Source organism: Lepidothrix coronata, unplaced genomic scaffold (genome assembly GCF_001604755.1).
Source record: "Lepidothrix coronata isolate B3197 unplaced genomic scaffold, Lepidothrix_coronata-1.0 Scaffold10, whole genome shotgun sequence".
NCBI lineage: Eukaryota > Metazoa > Chordata > Aves > Passeriformes > Pipridae > Lepidothrix > Lepidothrix coronata.
This window is the reverse complement of record NW_016690190.1, coordinates 2393346-2410249: the sequence shown is the minus strand read 5'-3', so window position 1 is coordinate 2410249 and position 16904 is coordinate 2393346. Positions and strand designations below refer to the sequence as shown.

Here is a 16904-nt window from a genome sequence, read left to right as displayed (position 1 = left end):
ATTTTTTTTTCTTTAAAGAAGCCCACAAGGTATTACTTCCTCTCTCTCCCCCACCCAAAACAGTGGGAATGAGCTGAAATATTGCAGAGATGGGGGGAAGCTCTAAATATTTAGGGTTGCAGAGTGTAAGCTGTTCCATTAGAAATTATCAAAGGCAAGGTTACCTGTGCAGTGTTAGATCCTCCTTCTTCGGTACATGCAGCCCCATCAGTCTTTGGTCACTTGCATACTCTTTTCTTTTCTGTAAAACTGCAGGTATTTCAACAATACCAGAAATATTGTGAAATCATAGGCTAGAACTGCATGTGTTTATTGGTGAGATTCTTTTTTATTTCTTTTTCCCCTCCAGCTGGGCTCACCCTTTCGTTGTTATATTTCAGTGTGTAGCTTGACTACGGGGCTTCTTTCTCCCATCTCATTGTAAACTGTGGTTCCTTACCTTTCGAATACCTACTTCAAACGTAACTGAATAAAAAGCAATGGAGACAACCATGTTAGGAGGGGGGAAAGGAAAGCAAATTCTCAGCTATGTGGAGCTGCCAGTAATGTTCAGAAGCTGACAATGATGAACTGCTCATCTAAGCATAAATAGTCTTCACAGTCTGTGTGTTTCTTGCCTTGTGAAACTGGGCGCACTGTACTCATTAGTTTTGTTCCTTTTTAAATATTTGGTGATCACACAGTTTACTTTGTCTAGTGTAAGCCTCTGTTGCAGTCACTCTTCCCTTTGCTGTACATGAAAACCAGGAGTCTACAGTGTGTCTGGTCTTTAGTGAAATGAGCAGTTAACAGTAGCCCAGGCTGGTGTTTTGTGATCTGCCATGTATTTTACACTGAAAACATAAAAATAGAATCCTGCAAAATTGATGGGTTTCCATTGACAGGGATTTTCATCTTTTTCACTGTTTACATACTGAAGATGAGGACTTTGCTATGACACAAAGACACTTCAGGAAGATCTCAAACAGCAGCAAAAAAAAAATCCTCTCTTTGGGGAAGAAGATGTATCATGTAGGCTGTTTTGTCATTTTAAAGTTAAAACATTTCTTTTCCCAAGAGTATTAGCTGAGGAAAACCTCATATTTTTTAAAGCAGTTAAGTAGCCAAGAAGTCAATACTATGTATAAAATGTGTAATAAATGTTGACTTCTGTGCCTTTACTCCATGATACCCTGTCATACTTGAAATAGTGTCCTTGCAGAGACTCAAGACACATCATTTCTATTGAGAGGGTTTGTGTTTTTGAAGGCTTGTACTGCCCCATTAAAAAAAAAAAAAAGTTGCTATTTAAAAATGATCAAATCCCTATCTTCTGGTTATGATTTTTGTAAAATATCTTCACAAAAGAAAACCCATTAAGAGAATGGGTACTGTGCTCCCGGAAATCTCTGGAAATGGAAGTACCAAAAGGTACTAACTCGATGTTTAAGTCCCATTTTGCTTAGCTGATCACATGAGATCTAACTCTCTTTATTTTATATATTTGACTTCACAGCACTATTCTTCCCTTTCCCTCTTGCTGGAGAAAAGGATCATTTTCTAACACCAGCTCTTCTTTTTTCTCCTACCTCTTCACTGAACCCCAGGAATTGTGTGCTATTTGCCCATTAGGTTAAACCTGCCTGCATCATGTAAGGTCATTTGAAATGAGGCATATGTTGATTACTGGAACTGAAGGAGATGTCCAAGTCATAGCAATGCATTAGCATAATCTACGGAGTCACCAAGGGTGTACAGTGGGATTAAGAGGGAGCCAGCCCATTGGGATCTGAGGGCACGGCTTCTTCTGTGTCTCTCTTATGTCATTAAGATGGCCTGCGGACTCAATAGACTAAAGCAGTTGGTGTTGCAACACCTACACTATATGCAGTTCACAGTTTTTATTTTGCATTAGATTTAATTTGCTCGCCAGGTCTAAGCAGTCTCACTGCACTTGGGATTCCAGCTGAATGACTGCTTATTACTGCCCTGATAAAAGGTGAAGGATTGGAACAGAGCTTTGAGTTCAGTTTCCTCTCACAAAAGTGTGGTTTCATGTGCCAAAACTGCCCTGGGCACAGAACCATCATGTAGAGGGAGAGCTTTAAAACTATACCAATGCTCTGATATAAGGTGTTAATATAGACATAATAGCCTTTAATAATCTTAAAGATCTTTTGCCCAGGTCCTCCCAGTGATGGTGTTCAGCATGATAGTATTTAGTATTAGTGTCTTTTGGTAATCAAAGCTGCTGCTGTTAGCTCCTGCTCTTTCAGGTTCACTAATTGAAGTCCATTGACTTAAATCCATTGTTTGTATTAAGAAAGGGGGAGGGGAGGGGAAAAAAAAGGCTCTGGGGTTGGGTTTTATTTTTTCCCTTTTTTTCCAGTATTGTCCCTGTCAATGTGCCACAGTTTCATCTGAAACAAGGGATGCATGAAGCTTTTCAGTCTGGGTCTTGTTTCCCTGTATTTTTTATATTTGTTTAATTTGCTGACTGGCAGCTCTAAAAATCACTTAATCAGCATATCTGGCCCAAATACTAGGCTTGCCTTGAACGTACTGACACTGTCTTGGCTCATGGACAACAGAGACTAGTTTGAATTCTTGTTCTGTGATCTATATAGGTAGAGGTGATTGAAGAAGAAAATAATAGTCTGAAAATCTGTCTTGTTCCTTTCCCAGCTGTGCCACAGAAGTCAAACCCCAAATGCTTCTTTCGATCTCATTTGTAACCTCACGTAGCTTCGGAGAGTCGCTTCTGACTTATAAGACCTTCTGTGGGAAGAGGAGCAGTTCTCTAATTCCACTGCTCAATTTGCAGGCCTGTTTGAGTCCCTTGGTTCTTTTGCCCTCTCTGAAGCACCAGTGTATTGCATTTATTTCTGTGACCTGAGGAGCTGCTGAGCAATGTCATCTCATTGGCAATTCTGTTTAGCCGATACAGAAAGCATCTTCTCCCTCCTGAATCTAGGGAAGTCATATGAACTTGTTACTGTGGCAAGTCCTATCATGAAAAGATCAAAAATTAACTTACTACTTTTTTTTTTCCCCAGGTACTCCCCATCTCTGCATTCTCCAAACTAAGCAGAGTCGGGATCCGACATCCTCCACCTCTTCCTTTCATTGGAAATCTGCTCTTTTTCAGTGAGGTAGGGTATGTTTTCCTTTGTATCGATCCAAAGTGATGGGAAGAGTGGACAGGAGGTAGAAGGAATTGAAAGGAATCCTACACTTCAGTGATACCATCTCTTCCAGCATTTCCCTCTGGAAAAGACAAGCAAAACTCAGCTTTTTGAATGAATTGGTAGAAGCAGTTGTGTGCAAGCAGCTTTAATTTCAGAGTAAAGTGAACTTGAGGGAAAGAAAATGTGTAAGCTTCTGCAGTTAATTACTTGAGCTTTTTCATGGAAGTTCATGCCCTCAGTGAAACTAAGTTATGTGAATAGAGCAGATTATGTTAACTAGCCCCAACTGGTTTGTTCTGAGTGGTTTTGGCTCCTATGACCTTTCTGTTTGTTTGTACTTTTGCTGATTGTATACATTTATTTTAAAGCTTTTAATGTTGCTTGCTCCTAAGCAGTAACTGGAGTTAGATACTACAGAATGCTGTTGCTCTGTGCCCCAAATACTGGAACTGGGAGAAGGGGATGTACTGGGATTCTGCCTCCAGATTTCATTCCCTTATTCTCACCCATCTTCTTTCAGTAGCCTGCTGATGCTACGTTTTGTTCCTTGCTCAATTTTAGTAATGTTGCTGAGGGTCCAACATATCTTAATAATGAGGAGCTGCCATTTCTCTGTTTGGATCTTACAGTAAAATCTCTCTAGCGTGTCTCTGTTGCAGTCCAACAACTTTTCAGGAAATCTGGGCCAATTCCAGCTGCTGCCCAGTTTTCTCTTTTAAGTGCATGGTCATCAATACCCATGCTGAGATTTGAATTATTAATGGGAATATATTGCTTCTTACCTTGGTCTTCATGGTGATTGTTCTGTCAATATCTGACTCATTATTAGATAAAACCCTTTTAAATACCGCTTTTGCATGTACATCTGATTTCATTTAGAAAATAGCATAAAAGGTAGACTTAATCCACTCAAGATTAATTTGAACTGGAATTGGCAGGGTGACTTTAACTTACAAGGGTTGCTGGTGGTGTGGAATACAGACCAGTTCACCTTCACTCTTCTAGTTTCAGTTCATCTGGGTGGCATAAAGCTACTCATTCTGTAGCTCCTTGATGGTGAAATCCACTCATCATTAGTCACCTGCTAACACTTGATGTAGGTAAAGGTGCCTAGAGATTAAATTATTTTGATACATTGTCGATAGACTTGCCCTGTGCCAGTGTACAAGTGGCAAGTTTCTGGGAACTAGGATCCAAAATGATCATATGATCTGTTAGGCAAATTTCATTACCAGAATAGCATTCATTAAATTAACTTAAAGCAGGCTACTGAAAAAAAGACAAACTTGATTTTCCTAACTTTTAGGAAGAAAAATAAAATAAAGGTAGCTGAGAAATTATATCTTGGGATACCAAGAAATAACAATTCCAGATAGGGTTTTGAAACAGAGTCGAGTGATGCAAAGCCACAAGCACTGCCAGGCTGTATGTCCAACACTGTGACATTTCACCATCCATCTTCCTTACCATCCTATCACTGCCAGTAGAAACAGGCAGGGATGAGTCCAGGCTCTGCAATTTTTCTTTCTTCCCTCATATATTTTGCCATTTTTTCTGGATCTGCTCCTGTGGCTGCTTTCTTAGAATAGTGCCCATAGCAACGCGCCAGTAATGGGAGCACTGCTTTTATACTGCAGGCTGTTCTCTATGAGAGCATTTTCAGGGACAGAAGTGCTCTCACTGCAGTCAGTAGAGGACATCATCCACTTTCCCTTTCCCAGCAGGGGGGAACCAGAGGTTGCCCATCACCATCCTGGGAATAGGGGTGATTTTAGGGGTTTAGCTGCAAGCAGCACAACTGTGCATGAGCAGTGGCTTGTTAGGGCTGGATTTAAATTTTTTTTAATAGAAAGTAGCAAAAGGTTTATTCCTTTTTTTTTTTCTTACATCTATAATGTTAAGAAGTTCTTGCACTTCCTTGTTTATACAACCATGTCTTTCCACTGAACTAGCTTTTTAGACAGGCTTCCTTTTAAATAGGCTAGCTCTTTCTTAGTATTGCTAATGTTGTGCAGGAAAAACACATGAGCCACACTCCCACTAAATCATCAGACTAGTGCTTTTCAACCCATGAACATTTATTTCAAAGGAATTAATGAATGGTGACTAAGAGGAATGAATTGATATGTGCTGTATGGCAATCTGCATATGTGTAATTCATACATTTCCAATGTCGAATTTGTGTCTGCAAAGTAACACAGGTTGAAAAGCCCTGAACACCAGTGAGATCTAAAAGAGAATGACTGCAACATATATAGCCTTGCAGTCCAAAAGTGCCCTCGTCTCATGGTTTCTGGCTTTTCTCCTAGAAAATGATTGCTAGAAACTCTAAAAAAAAAAAATAAAAAGGAGAGGGTGTTCCTTTGACATAGTAGAGTAAATCTAGGACCTGAGAATTTAAGAAAAAAACATTAAATATCAAAAGCTTTCAAGAAAATTGTGGGAGTAAGCGGCATTTTTCAGTTTGTAATGGCATAAATTCAAGGATTTGCTTGTCTTCTCCCTTACTTGGGTGTAAATCACTTCTACTGAAATAAATGGAGTTTTCCTGTTTTGCTCTGGTGTACATGTGAACAGAGCTTCAGGCCTTATCATCCTTTTTTTTCCTTGCATTTGTTCTTCTGTAAATATGCCTGAAAACAAATGAACAAAATAGGCAGGATTTGACCAGTAGTACTGGGTTGTGGGGTATTTAATAAACTTTCAAAGGTATTTTAAACAAGAAAATGTTTTGTCCATGAGACTTTTTTTTTAAGGAATTATTTTAGGAATTTCTTGAACAGTATATTTTCTTTGAGTAAAATAGGAGTTGCTGTCAGTATAGTGTTCTGAGAGAGGAAGAGGAAGTGTAGAAAGTTAAGGGGCTAAGGGAAATGCAACAGCAAAGACCTATCTCCATCACAGAGAAGCAGACTTTAAGAGCTGACTTGGGGAAAACAAAGTTATTTTACTGTAAGTCACCCCTTCTCTCTCAAGTACAATAAAGGGAGATAATCTCACTCTGAAACTAAAACATATCCAAGTTAGTCGGCCTATCTCAATAATGAGAAGATGGGAAATTATTGCAGTTCTGCAGCTGGGAAATTATCTGAGTCCAAGATATTAGATTAAAAATTCTTCCATTGTATGAGAACAATTTGTGGTGGGCAAGTCTGATGTAATAGTAAATATGATTAGGCTGTTTAAAAAAAGCAGCATGTTCAATTTTTTCCAATAACTGAGCAGACTTGCAGCCGACAGGCTGCTGTTTTGCTACAGACTCCTGACTCTTCCCCCACCTCTCCATTTACTGCATTTTTCCTACAAGTCCGGAAAAATGTGAGGGTTGTTTGTGATGGCTGTGTTATGGGAGACACAAGGGTATATACACCATGGACTGTCACACATGGATCTGCATGGACTTCAGAGCAGCTTGTTCCAGAAAAACTAAACCAAAATTTCCTATCCATTCCCAGGATAATGATTTCATTATGTGACAAATGCTCTGAAAACGGAGAAGGCACACGCGCTGCATCGCCCTTTCTCCTCAAGACCTGCAGCAAACGCTTGACCTGTTGCTATGGCTGTGATGTGCTTTTCTCTCTCTTTCCCATTTCTTTCCTAAAAAGACAGCTACACTGTTTTTAAATGTCATAGGCTCTGACATTTACACAGCCCTGGTTGCCCGGTACTGTACCTGTGTGTGCTGCTCCCTATCCGGCCTTCTGGAGAGCCACGCTGTGCTGCAGCAGGCTTGGGGCCGGCCTCTCTGAGGTTTTGGGGTGGTGGTGGGGGTGTGGGTGGCTGCCTTGTTGTGGTCCTTGGTAGGCGAGATACGTAATTGTGCCCAGTGTACGGTTGGGTGGTGTGCTTTGGGTCCTTGTAAAAGCACGATCATGTGTTGCTTTCCTCCTGTACTCCTAGCAAGCTCCAGTGATGCCTTTGACTGTCTGTGTGCTTGCATCCCTGCCTTGCATGTTAATGAAAGACATCACTCTCTTTAACTTCTCTCTGCTTGGACAGGATACTCTTTGTTTACTCTGTTTATTTCTGTCTGGCCTACTTGTAGATCCTGGGCTACCCCAGAGCGGCCCATTTCTGCTGAATGGAACTGGGGGCTGTGTGGGTGCTTTGTCTTGCTTTCAGTTTGGGATCTGGCTGGGCTGTGTTGTTTTATGGCTGATGGGTGGGAGTGGAGAAGGGGGGAGTGTAGGGAGGAAGTAGAGAGCAAACATTTTTTTTTTCCCCACTATGCATCTGCCAAAAGCATCCTTTGAGTTGGACGTAAAGAAAAATAAAAGGCAGAGTCCTTGCAGGAATGGAATTAACCCCATGTCTAATTTTCAACCTAGAAAGCAGTGTGTGAGTGCTTAGAGAGACTGCAGTGTTTACTGTTCTGGAATTTAATGACACAGCATGTAAACCTAAACAAGGTTGGAGAGAGGCAAGTGGTGAGGGGAGCAAAGAAGGGGAAAGGGGGAAGGGAGGAAAAGGAGCTCTCAGGCTGTGGACCTGGATTGAATTACAAGAATAGTATGGCTTATATTGACAGTGAAAGCCTGCATGTGGTTTTGCGTTGCTTCATGCAGACAAAGGAGAAGAATGGGATAGGGAGCGTGTGTTTTGCAACTTGATAGCTATCTGTGCAGAACCAGAAAGGGTGGCTGTGGCATCACCAACCAACCTGTCTTTATCTCCTCCAGTTGACTGTGTGCATCTGCTGTAGGCTGATGACGGCCTGAACAGACCTCGCGGGGTGCTCCAGGTCTTCTCTTATGTCCTGGGAACGCCCCCAGCCTAGACTGGGATGCCTGTACATGCATGTGAGGCATGTACAGGCCATGTCACAGTCTGCAACATGACAGAAAACCTGGGGTTAAATGTGGTTTTATTTGTATATTTCTACATCTATAAAGCGTGTCTCTCTTCCCTTCAAAAATGTGTATTTTCCTAGTCTCAGCTGATACTCTGTGCTACCTCCTTTGATCAGATGTTAGCATTGTCACATAACCTGACAAAGTCAGTGCAGTATCTGTTTGTGGGAACGTAATGCAGGAAATCAAGACATCACAACTGTCTGTCTCTCACTTGGCTAAATGCTGTTGCACCCTTCAGCAAGAGCAGGACTTTAGTTTCTCTGAAGGGCATTGGGTGGAGCTGTGCTGTGGCTCACCCCAGTTTCTCCCTGATGGGGTGTCAGCAAGGTGAGCAGCCTTCTGGGGGAGCAGCGTGCACACCTCAGAGACCCTTCTGCAGAGGCACGACATCCTTGCCTTTTTTACATTCAGTGTTTCTGATAACTGTGTTTGCAAGATATCCCTGGATGTGATGTCAACTTTAAATAACATTATGGGAGTTGGAGACAGTGTTAGGATACACAAAGCAACTGGCAGGTTTTATGTGACAGGAAAAGGGGATGAGTCATTACTGCTTTGCTGGTGAATAAGAGTGACCCAAGAAATGAAGGTGGTAGTGGTCGTGAGAGATGCTTTTGCTCTTTTGGACTATACCATTTTTTCTCTGAGGGAAGAAACAAGTCCTTTTTGTATTCCAAGGAATGGTGGGTTGACTGTGTGGCTTTTGCCTAGAGAAGCTCTGATATCTATTTGCCGTGCAGGGTTGGGTAAGTGTTTACCACAGACCTCAGCAGTTGCCCCTAGAAGGAGATGCAGACTTCATTGATGAGCATTATCATGGTTTTGGTATTCCTTAACCCATATTTTGGTGGTTCCTCTTGTCATACTTTATGCTTGCTTTATTAAACGCTGCATGAGGTGAAGAGGCAACTGCTGAGGCAACTGCTAGCTGTTAAGTGGAAAGGGGTTATGTTCCCTGCAGCAAGTGAGAAGAGAGACTCCCTGATCATGCTCCTGGCTTTCCCCAGGCTCTCAATGTGATTTTGGGCAAGTCTGATGGGGGGAAAGCTTTATTCTTTTCTGGGTAAGCAAATCTCTTTCTTTTGCTTCACCGTGGGCCTCTTTTAGCCCCCTGCAAAATGGCATAAGATGGTGTTCCGGAATAGGTAGGTCTGCTTTTTCATCAGATTATGGTGAAACACTTGGAACAACTTCTCTGGGGACTTTGTTAGATTTGGGGAGGCTGGTATCACTGCTGTCTTGAATGGACTGGGACGCTTGAAGGCTGGAAGGAGTTTTAAATGTTTTCACAATATTCACAGAGCAAGCGGGGCTGTGAATTAATGCTGGGCCTGAATTCTGGTCTAAGAGTGAAGGTATCTGAGTGAGGTGGGTCCCCAAGATAACAGTGCTAAAGGATGCTTCTCTGCTGTTCTATGCCAGCCTGTTCTTTGATGGGTTTTTGGTGGCAGCTGCAAATGACTGCCCAGGATTTGTCAGAGCAGAGTTCTGTATCATTTAAGTGACATGTAGCTCTCAAGAAAGGTGTAGGGGAAGTTTGCCACATGTTATGTCTATTGGAGAGTGTATTTGCATAACTCTCTGGAATTTGCTATGTAGCCTTCTCTTTAAGCAACATGTACTGCTAAATTAAAACCAGCTCTGGCATGACATGCAACAGCAGTGAACACAAAAAGTGGTGCTATGCAGTAGTTGGGTTGAGAAAATGAAAGTAATGTATAGTTGCAATGTAGTAGCATACTGATAGACCTACTGTAGTCACTTAAACTGCACTTTACCTTGGGCTCCAGAAGAAGTAGGGACCTTGAAGAGCATCGCAGTAGTGATATGGTTGAATAGGAGGATAGTAGCTGTTGTAGTAAACTCAATGGGCTTTTATACATGGACTTAAAAAAGCAGTTTTTGTCTGTAGTCACATCAGTGAGGCACTGGCCTGGAGAGGATGGGGTTGGACCAAATGAAATCTTTTAGTCCTTGAAATTAAAAGAGCAATAAACTCAGGGCTGCAATGAATAAAAGCAACTCTATTATTTTACATGAATTTGTAACTTTCTTATATTACCTGTCAGTTTAGAGTTTAGTAGCTTCATATGCTCTTCACCTTCTTATTGTGATGTGGAGAAATCCATATTCAGAAAGCCAGTTCTTCTATGTCAGCAAGACCAGTACATATAATAATGACCAGGTATCAGTTATAATGCTAAAATTATAGCAAGCTCATATTGGTTGTTGAGAACAGTTGTTATCCACGAGCCAACAAATTTAGCAGAGTCTTAACTTCATTAGCAATGTCTAAATGCATTAGCCATATGCTCCTCAGCATATGGGTAAATACATAACAATTTATTTTCATTAGGGTTTTCTTACAAGTGCTGCTAACCCAAGCTCCACTAGAAATGTTTACAGCATGACATGTCTTTTCACATAAGAAGCTGGCCTTCTGTACAGCAAGTCATCCTGAAAGGGTGGCAAGCAAGACACTTCCCCTGTCCTTTCTGGGAGTAGGGAGGTGTCTGATCTGCTGCAGCTAGCTAGGCTTGGTTTCTGCAAGGCTTTATATTAAAATGAGTAATAGAAGGCTTTGGGGAACTGCCTCTTCAAACATGTGTAGTTAATTCCCTGGTACTTGTGTGCTGCCTTCTGGTTGCGTACGATGTACCTCGGCTGGCATCACCTCCTGGTACCTTTACTTGGATGTAAGACTCATGACTTTTGGGTTCTCCCTGCTTCCTCCTTGCCCCAGGAAGGATGTAGGGTTGAAATATAACTTTCCCTAAGAGGAACTGAGTGTGAAATGAGGACATACTCATGGACTGTGCTGGGAAGGGCAGGGTGGGTTTGTAGGGTGGGCACTGGGTAAGGGCTGCGAGGGGCAAATGTAAATGAGCTGTTGTGTGCTCAGGATTCTCCTAATTTCTCAGAAATAAATGAAAAGTTATTTTCTTGAGTTTTGGGTTGTTTTTTTTTTGGGGGGGGGTGTTAAGTATTTATGCAGCCTCATCCAGAAATGCAAGTTGCCTAGAAAGACATCACAGTATAAGAAAGAACTGATCTTATCAGAGAGGTATAAAGTTCAAATGTTAATCTATTTCTCCATGGCCTTAGAGGCCTTGGCACATGTCTAAATTTAGATGGTAATGTGAAACAAGAATCAGCTAGAGTTGGATTCCAATCAGGTTTGTTTGAGAACTGATTGGGTTTTTATTGGGTGGGTTTTTTTTTGTTTTAGAAAAGAAAAAAAATTCAACCAAAAGTTTAAACAGACCTATGTGCTTCAAATTGCTATTTTTCCTATTTGTTTTTATCACCATGCAATGCAGTGAAATGGATCATAGTCTTGGATCATAGTCCTTGGACTTTTTAACTTTTCATTTTGTTTGTTAATTATTAACCTTTCTTCCTGCTTACATTTTGTAATTTTTTAATATTCTATGAATTTTAGATAATTTATAATAAGTCAGGGGGAAAAGTGAAGTAGTCTTTCGACAGTTGCACAGGGACAGTTTTAAATATTCAGGCAGTAAAAAAAACTCACTGAACACTGCTGCCTTATTTTACCCTACTACAAGAAAATTGAAAATTATAAACAAAAGAAAAAGAGATTGAAACTTAGCTATATGTTTCAAAATATTCTCAAATACATGTTTTGAAAAGGAACTATGCAAGAAATAAATATTAAAATAATTGCAAAATTAGTCTTGACTATTTGATGAATTTCCGTAGTTTTTGAGCATTATATCTGATGGCTTTTTTTCAATTCTCTGAGTATACAAAGCTGTTAACTTTCAGAGGCAGTGTGATGCCAGAGGTGGTTTAGGTAGGATTAGTGAAAGCTGGGCTAAAGGAGCCATAAGAAGTCACATATGATGATAAGTTGAAATATTCTCTGGGAAGTTGAGTGGGACTTTAAACATAGTGGTTATTTTTCTGCTGAGTGGGGCTTTTCCTGTTCCACTCAGGAAAAGGGAAAAAGATACGTGGCAAGAGCAGATGTTGGAAGGAAGAAGTGTCTCTTTGGACACACAGAGAAAGAGGATGGGGAAACCCCAATGTCTCCACTGATTTGCCTCTGTTTGCTTCTATGTCCATATATTTAGAGGAAACAGCAGGTGATAAGCTCTGGATAGGATAAGGGACCTTGTGGCTCTAGAGAGTAGTCTAGGAAAGAAGTACAAAGAGGTATGAATAAGAAATTGGTGATTGATGTATGATTTTTGCAAAGGGGTGAACTCATCTACCTTGATCTGTTAAAATGCTGCAACACGTGATGCATTGTGAAAAGTATGTGACAAGGCAGAAGGAGGAAGGGTAGCATTTGATGTATCCTTTTTTTTGTTCCACTTCTGAATGCAATCTAGGACAGGAGCCCCTTGCAGCCAAGATAGAGTGGGAAAGGTGCTTGATCACACAGAAGGGGAAATGGGAGAGCTTTGGGGGGAAAAAAGCTGCAGTTGGTGACCTTATACCAGAGGTCTCTATTTTAATAAAGAGTCTCATAAAGTTCATCACAGATAGAATTAGGGACCTTGGAAGTATCTTGTAGTTATATTTGTGTTTATATTTTTCACTACCTTTTTTTTTTTCTCCCCAATGCCCCAGGGAGCCATCTCGAAGACCTCATAAACGCGAGATTTCATTTTCTAATGCTATTTCATTTCCTGGATGGAGGACCTGCCACAAGAAGACCAGACCTCAAATTATAATAGCCCTATAAATAACTCCCTAAGGCAAAGGGGAAAAAAGAAAGCCTTTGAAAGACAACCGCAAATGCAAAAATGGAGGGTTTGGGTTCTTGCAGAACCAGACTAAGGAGTTGTAATTAGGACATGGTTAATTTTGGGGTTTCCCTGTTTATCTCTGCATTGTTTACCTACAAAGTTATATCTCAAAAGTCCTCAGCTTAATTTTTTACAGTGTTTTGGTGCCTTTTGGCCTGTCTTTAGAGCCTGCTAGAAAATGGTGTTTCCAGGTAAAATTGAAAACAATCCGACAAACTGACTAAAACAAATACAATGATGGATCGAGCAAAAATAGTCTGAAAATGCAACTTTTTCTTCTTTCTGGGTGAAGTCGTTTTATTTCAGCAGACCCAGACAGTCTGCCTCCTTTCTACTGGAAATCTGTGCAGAATTGGCACATTGACTAGAATAAAAACATTCCCAAGGAATCGGCGTGTTCTGTCAAAACATTTGAACAGCTCCCGTCTCCCAGAGCACAGCACTGCTCCGGAGCCGGCATAGGGAGCTCTGCGATGTGTGGTGCAGGCTTCCCCTCCAACCTCCCATCTCAAATCTACCTTTTCACATATTTACGGGCCAAGTGTTTCAGGTTCAATTATTTTTAGTTGTGGAGGTGGTAGAGAAGGAGGTTTATGAGAACCTTTTGCACTATGATGAGACCTGTGTAAGGGCTGTCTTTTCTTTGTTCCCACTAAGGCTGTGTTGTACAGAGAATCATTTAGGTTGCAAAAGACCTTTAAGATCGAGTCCAGCCATTTACCCAGCACCATCAAGTCCACCACAAAACCATGTCTGTAAGTGTCACATGTACATGTCTTTAAAATACCTCCAGGGATGGTGACTCAACCACTCCCCTGGACAGCCTGTTCCAGTGCTTGACAGCCCTTTTAGTGAAGAAATTTCTCCTAACAAACGAGGGAAAAGTCATGAAGGTAAGGTTGTAGGATTCCAGTATCTTTCTGTAGCAGGCTGGATCAGTGTACTGACCAGGGACAGCTGGGCTGGCAAATCTGAGCTCCAGGGGAAGTCCTGATGTGCAGGGACGGGATTCTCCACCAACAGATGTCTCTGTGCCGTGCCTCTTTGCTGCTGCATGACTCTGCTACAAGTGAAGTCAACCTCCAGCAGCAAAGTTTAATCTCTGTGTTGTGGAGTAATGATAATCGGGGTTTTTTAATTTATTTGATTAATTTTTAAAAAATAAAATTGTAGTCTTTGGCTAGAAGGTGATACATAGCAATTACAGTATTTAACTAAGCAAACTGTGATTATACTCAACCTTTGCAGCAGGACACTGATTACTTTACTTTTGCTAAGTAGTATCTTAGTCCTCTAGCACTGAAATGAAGGGGTTTCGCTGGTGAGCTCTATTCTGAATAAGACTTGTAAATTCAGGCCTGCAGCCAATTTACCAGAGGTGCTGTCTGTCTGTTATTGAGACCAATTGCTTAGGAATGTAATTGTATCATTCTTGTTACTAAAACTGATATCCCCTGCCTGACTGCAGCTAAATGAGTTTTTATTTTTACGGAATTTCTGGGCTGTTGCGTGATAAGGCGTTGTGGTGGACAGCATGCAGTCAGTGGTTTGAAACAAATGGGGTTTTTCTTCTTATTTGACACAGAGGTGTGTATTAAGCAATACTTTACTGTGCTTGATGCAGTAGCAGATGGTGTCCTTTAAGGCTGCACGTGACAGTAGCCTGTTAGAATGAGTACCATACCTGCTTGTCTAAAGCCTCATTCAGCAGAAAAATAATATTTATAAATAACATAAAAGTAAACAAGGTGAGAAGGCAAGCAACCCTACGTATGTGCTTATCTTGTCTGCTGTGGCACACGCCTTCGTAGCAGTGCAGTGCCATTTTATACAAGTGGCGTCACTGAGAAATGTGATGGAAGAAAAAGATCTGTGCCAGTCAGAGCAGGGAGGGCAGAGGTGGCTCATAAACCAGCCCTAGATCTGCTTGGGTTAGTGTCAGCACAGCAGTCTTGCAGGGGGTGGGCTGTGAATGTGCATTCCTAACTCTGTTACTTATCCCCTGGGCCAGAAGGGCCAGATGTGTTGCATAGGCAACATATTTAATCTGTGAATGATCATTCCTGATGGATCCCCTCCAGACAGTCCAAAAGTTACATTACTGAGTCCCAGCCCACTTCCATAGAAAGGCAGGACCACCCAATCTAGTGCCTTTAGGGAAGGGAGAAGGTGGAATTGCTGTGATCTCACATTTTATCAAGCAGCTGAATGCTCTATGGCCAAAACACTTATATACTGGTGTCTAACCCAAGGCAGCTAAAGCCATGCTTAGGCACCAAAAAGCATAAACGTATGATTGTCACGGGAGTTAACAGGTGTTGGTACTTTCAAACGTTGTTGTAACTCCTTTTATTTAGTTATGCAAAGTCTAGCCTGCTGCACTTAAAAATTTTATCTTGAGCATATATCATCCTGAAAAAATATGGTCAACTTTGGGAGTCATGTTTCTGGAAACTGAGGTTTCCTACCCCTGGAAAGTTTCAAGGTCATATTGGACAGGACTCTGAGCAACATGATCCAGTTGAAGATGTCCCTGCTTATTGCAGGGGGGTTGAACTAGATGGCCTTTAAAGGTCCCTTCCAACCCAGACTATTCTATGATTCTGTGACTGAGGAGAAGGCAATTTACCACAGTATGGCCATATGGGAGGGGAAAACCTGTTAAAATCCTTCTATGAACAATTATGGCAAATATATGTGAAAAGGCTTTGAGACCTTGCCCATCTCTTGCTAGGAAAGGGTAACAGGCTGCAACAACAGTGTCAGAATTGAAGCCTCTTATTATAATATATTATTGTCATGTAAAGGTCTGAGACTTGGGTTTGTGCAGACCACTGTCCTAACACAGGAGCATTCACTAGATATGCTAAAAAGCTTATCATCTGCAGAGGCAGACTTGGAAGACAGGAAGCCTACTTGCAGTTTTATGGGCAAGGAAATGAAAGGCTGTGGCTATAAAAATTTTGCTTCACCTGCCCACTGAGACCCATAGCCAAGTGCCTGCTGCCTTCACTGGGCATGGGAGCAGGTAGCGAGTGACTCCTCTGAGCTTGTACAGGAAGAGGTGGCAACAAAGGCCGTGGGCTGCATCTGCATCCAGTGGGCTATGGCACAGCACCACAATTGATGCCACCTTCCCAGAGTCCCCTGTTGCTGCAGGAGAAGTTTATATTACATGTAGGAGGATAATGCCTCAAAACATCCCCACTGGAATAAATAAGCATCTTAAGTTGGGAGTTCAAACACAGCTTGCTTTTCTACTACTTTTGTAGTCAGTCTCATAATTTTAATTTGGCTTAGGGAAAATAGAAATATGTGTTAAATTCATGCTTAAAAGATTGCCTCCGTTCAGAGAAATTTGTTATCCTTTTTCTCATTTTCAACAAGTAAACTTGCTTTTGCAGCAGAGATTTTGACATTAAGTGTCTTGATAGAATAATAGGTGTGCGATGGATTGCAATCTATTGCCTCAAGACTTTGCCAATCATAAACTAAAATCAGTTAATGCATTGAGTTAAATCTTGCTATATTGTGCAATGTGCTAGTAGTATTAAAAAAATCAATCCAGAAAATATATTGATTATATTATCTCCATAGCAACAAACAATAATAGGATAATGTTAGCTTAATAATTGTGCTTTGTGAAAACCTTTCAGAATAATTACTGCATTGTGGTCTTTTCACAATGTGGAATGCAATAACGCTTCTTCCTTGACTGCAGTCACCATCAGCACTGCGTCAAGAGATGTTGTTTTTGTGTGCATGCATATGTATTCATGGGTAATTTTGCTCCGGGTGAAACAATTCAGCAGACTATTTTGGGATCCATTTTTAAATGGTCAAGACCACAAATTGGCAATTGTTTTCCATGTGGGTTGTTTTCTCCCACCTACTCTGACAACTGGCTACTGTAAAAAGAGGTCATTAACATTCCTTCTCCTGCCTCTTTCTTTACAAGGCACAAATATTTTGGCATGTAACAAAACTGGATGTCCAGCTACTGTGTTAAGGATTTGTGGGAGAGAGGAGCCCTGCTCTAAAGACAGTGCTTCATATCCGTTCTTTTAATCAAATTTAATCTATCATCCTCTAGGAATGACTTT

General features: G+C 41.1%; 1 protein-coding gene across 5 annotated transcripts in view; it reads left to right on the top strand.

The window, feature by feature from the left end:
* TBXAS1 (thromboxane A synthase 1) overlaps positions 1-16904 on the top strand; it is a 254332-nt gene that overhangs the window by 72781 nt on the left and 164647 nt on the right. For 4 of the 5 annotated variants that reach the window (XM_017804942.1, XM_017804943.1, XM_017804940.1 and 1 more), the window contains one exon: positions 3036-3131. Coding sequence is in view for 1 of the 5 variants with exons in the window: in XM_017804945.1 (XP_017660434.1) it covers positions 3041-3131 (91 nt within the window). In the remaining 4 variants the exon portion in view is untranslated. The remainder of the gene's footprint in view (positions 1-3035; positions 3132-16904) is intronic. The other variant, XM_017804945.1, reaches the window with a different exon arrangement.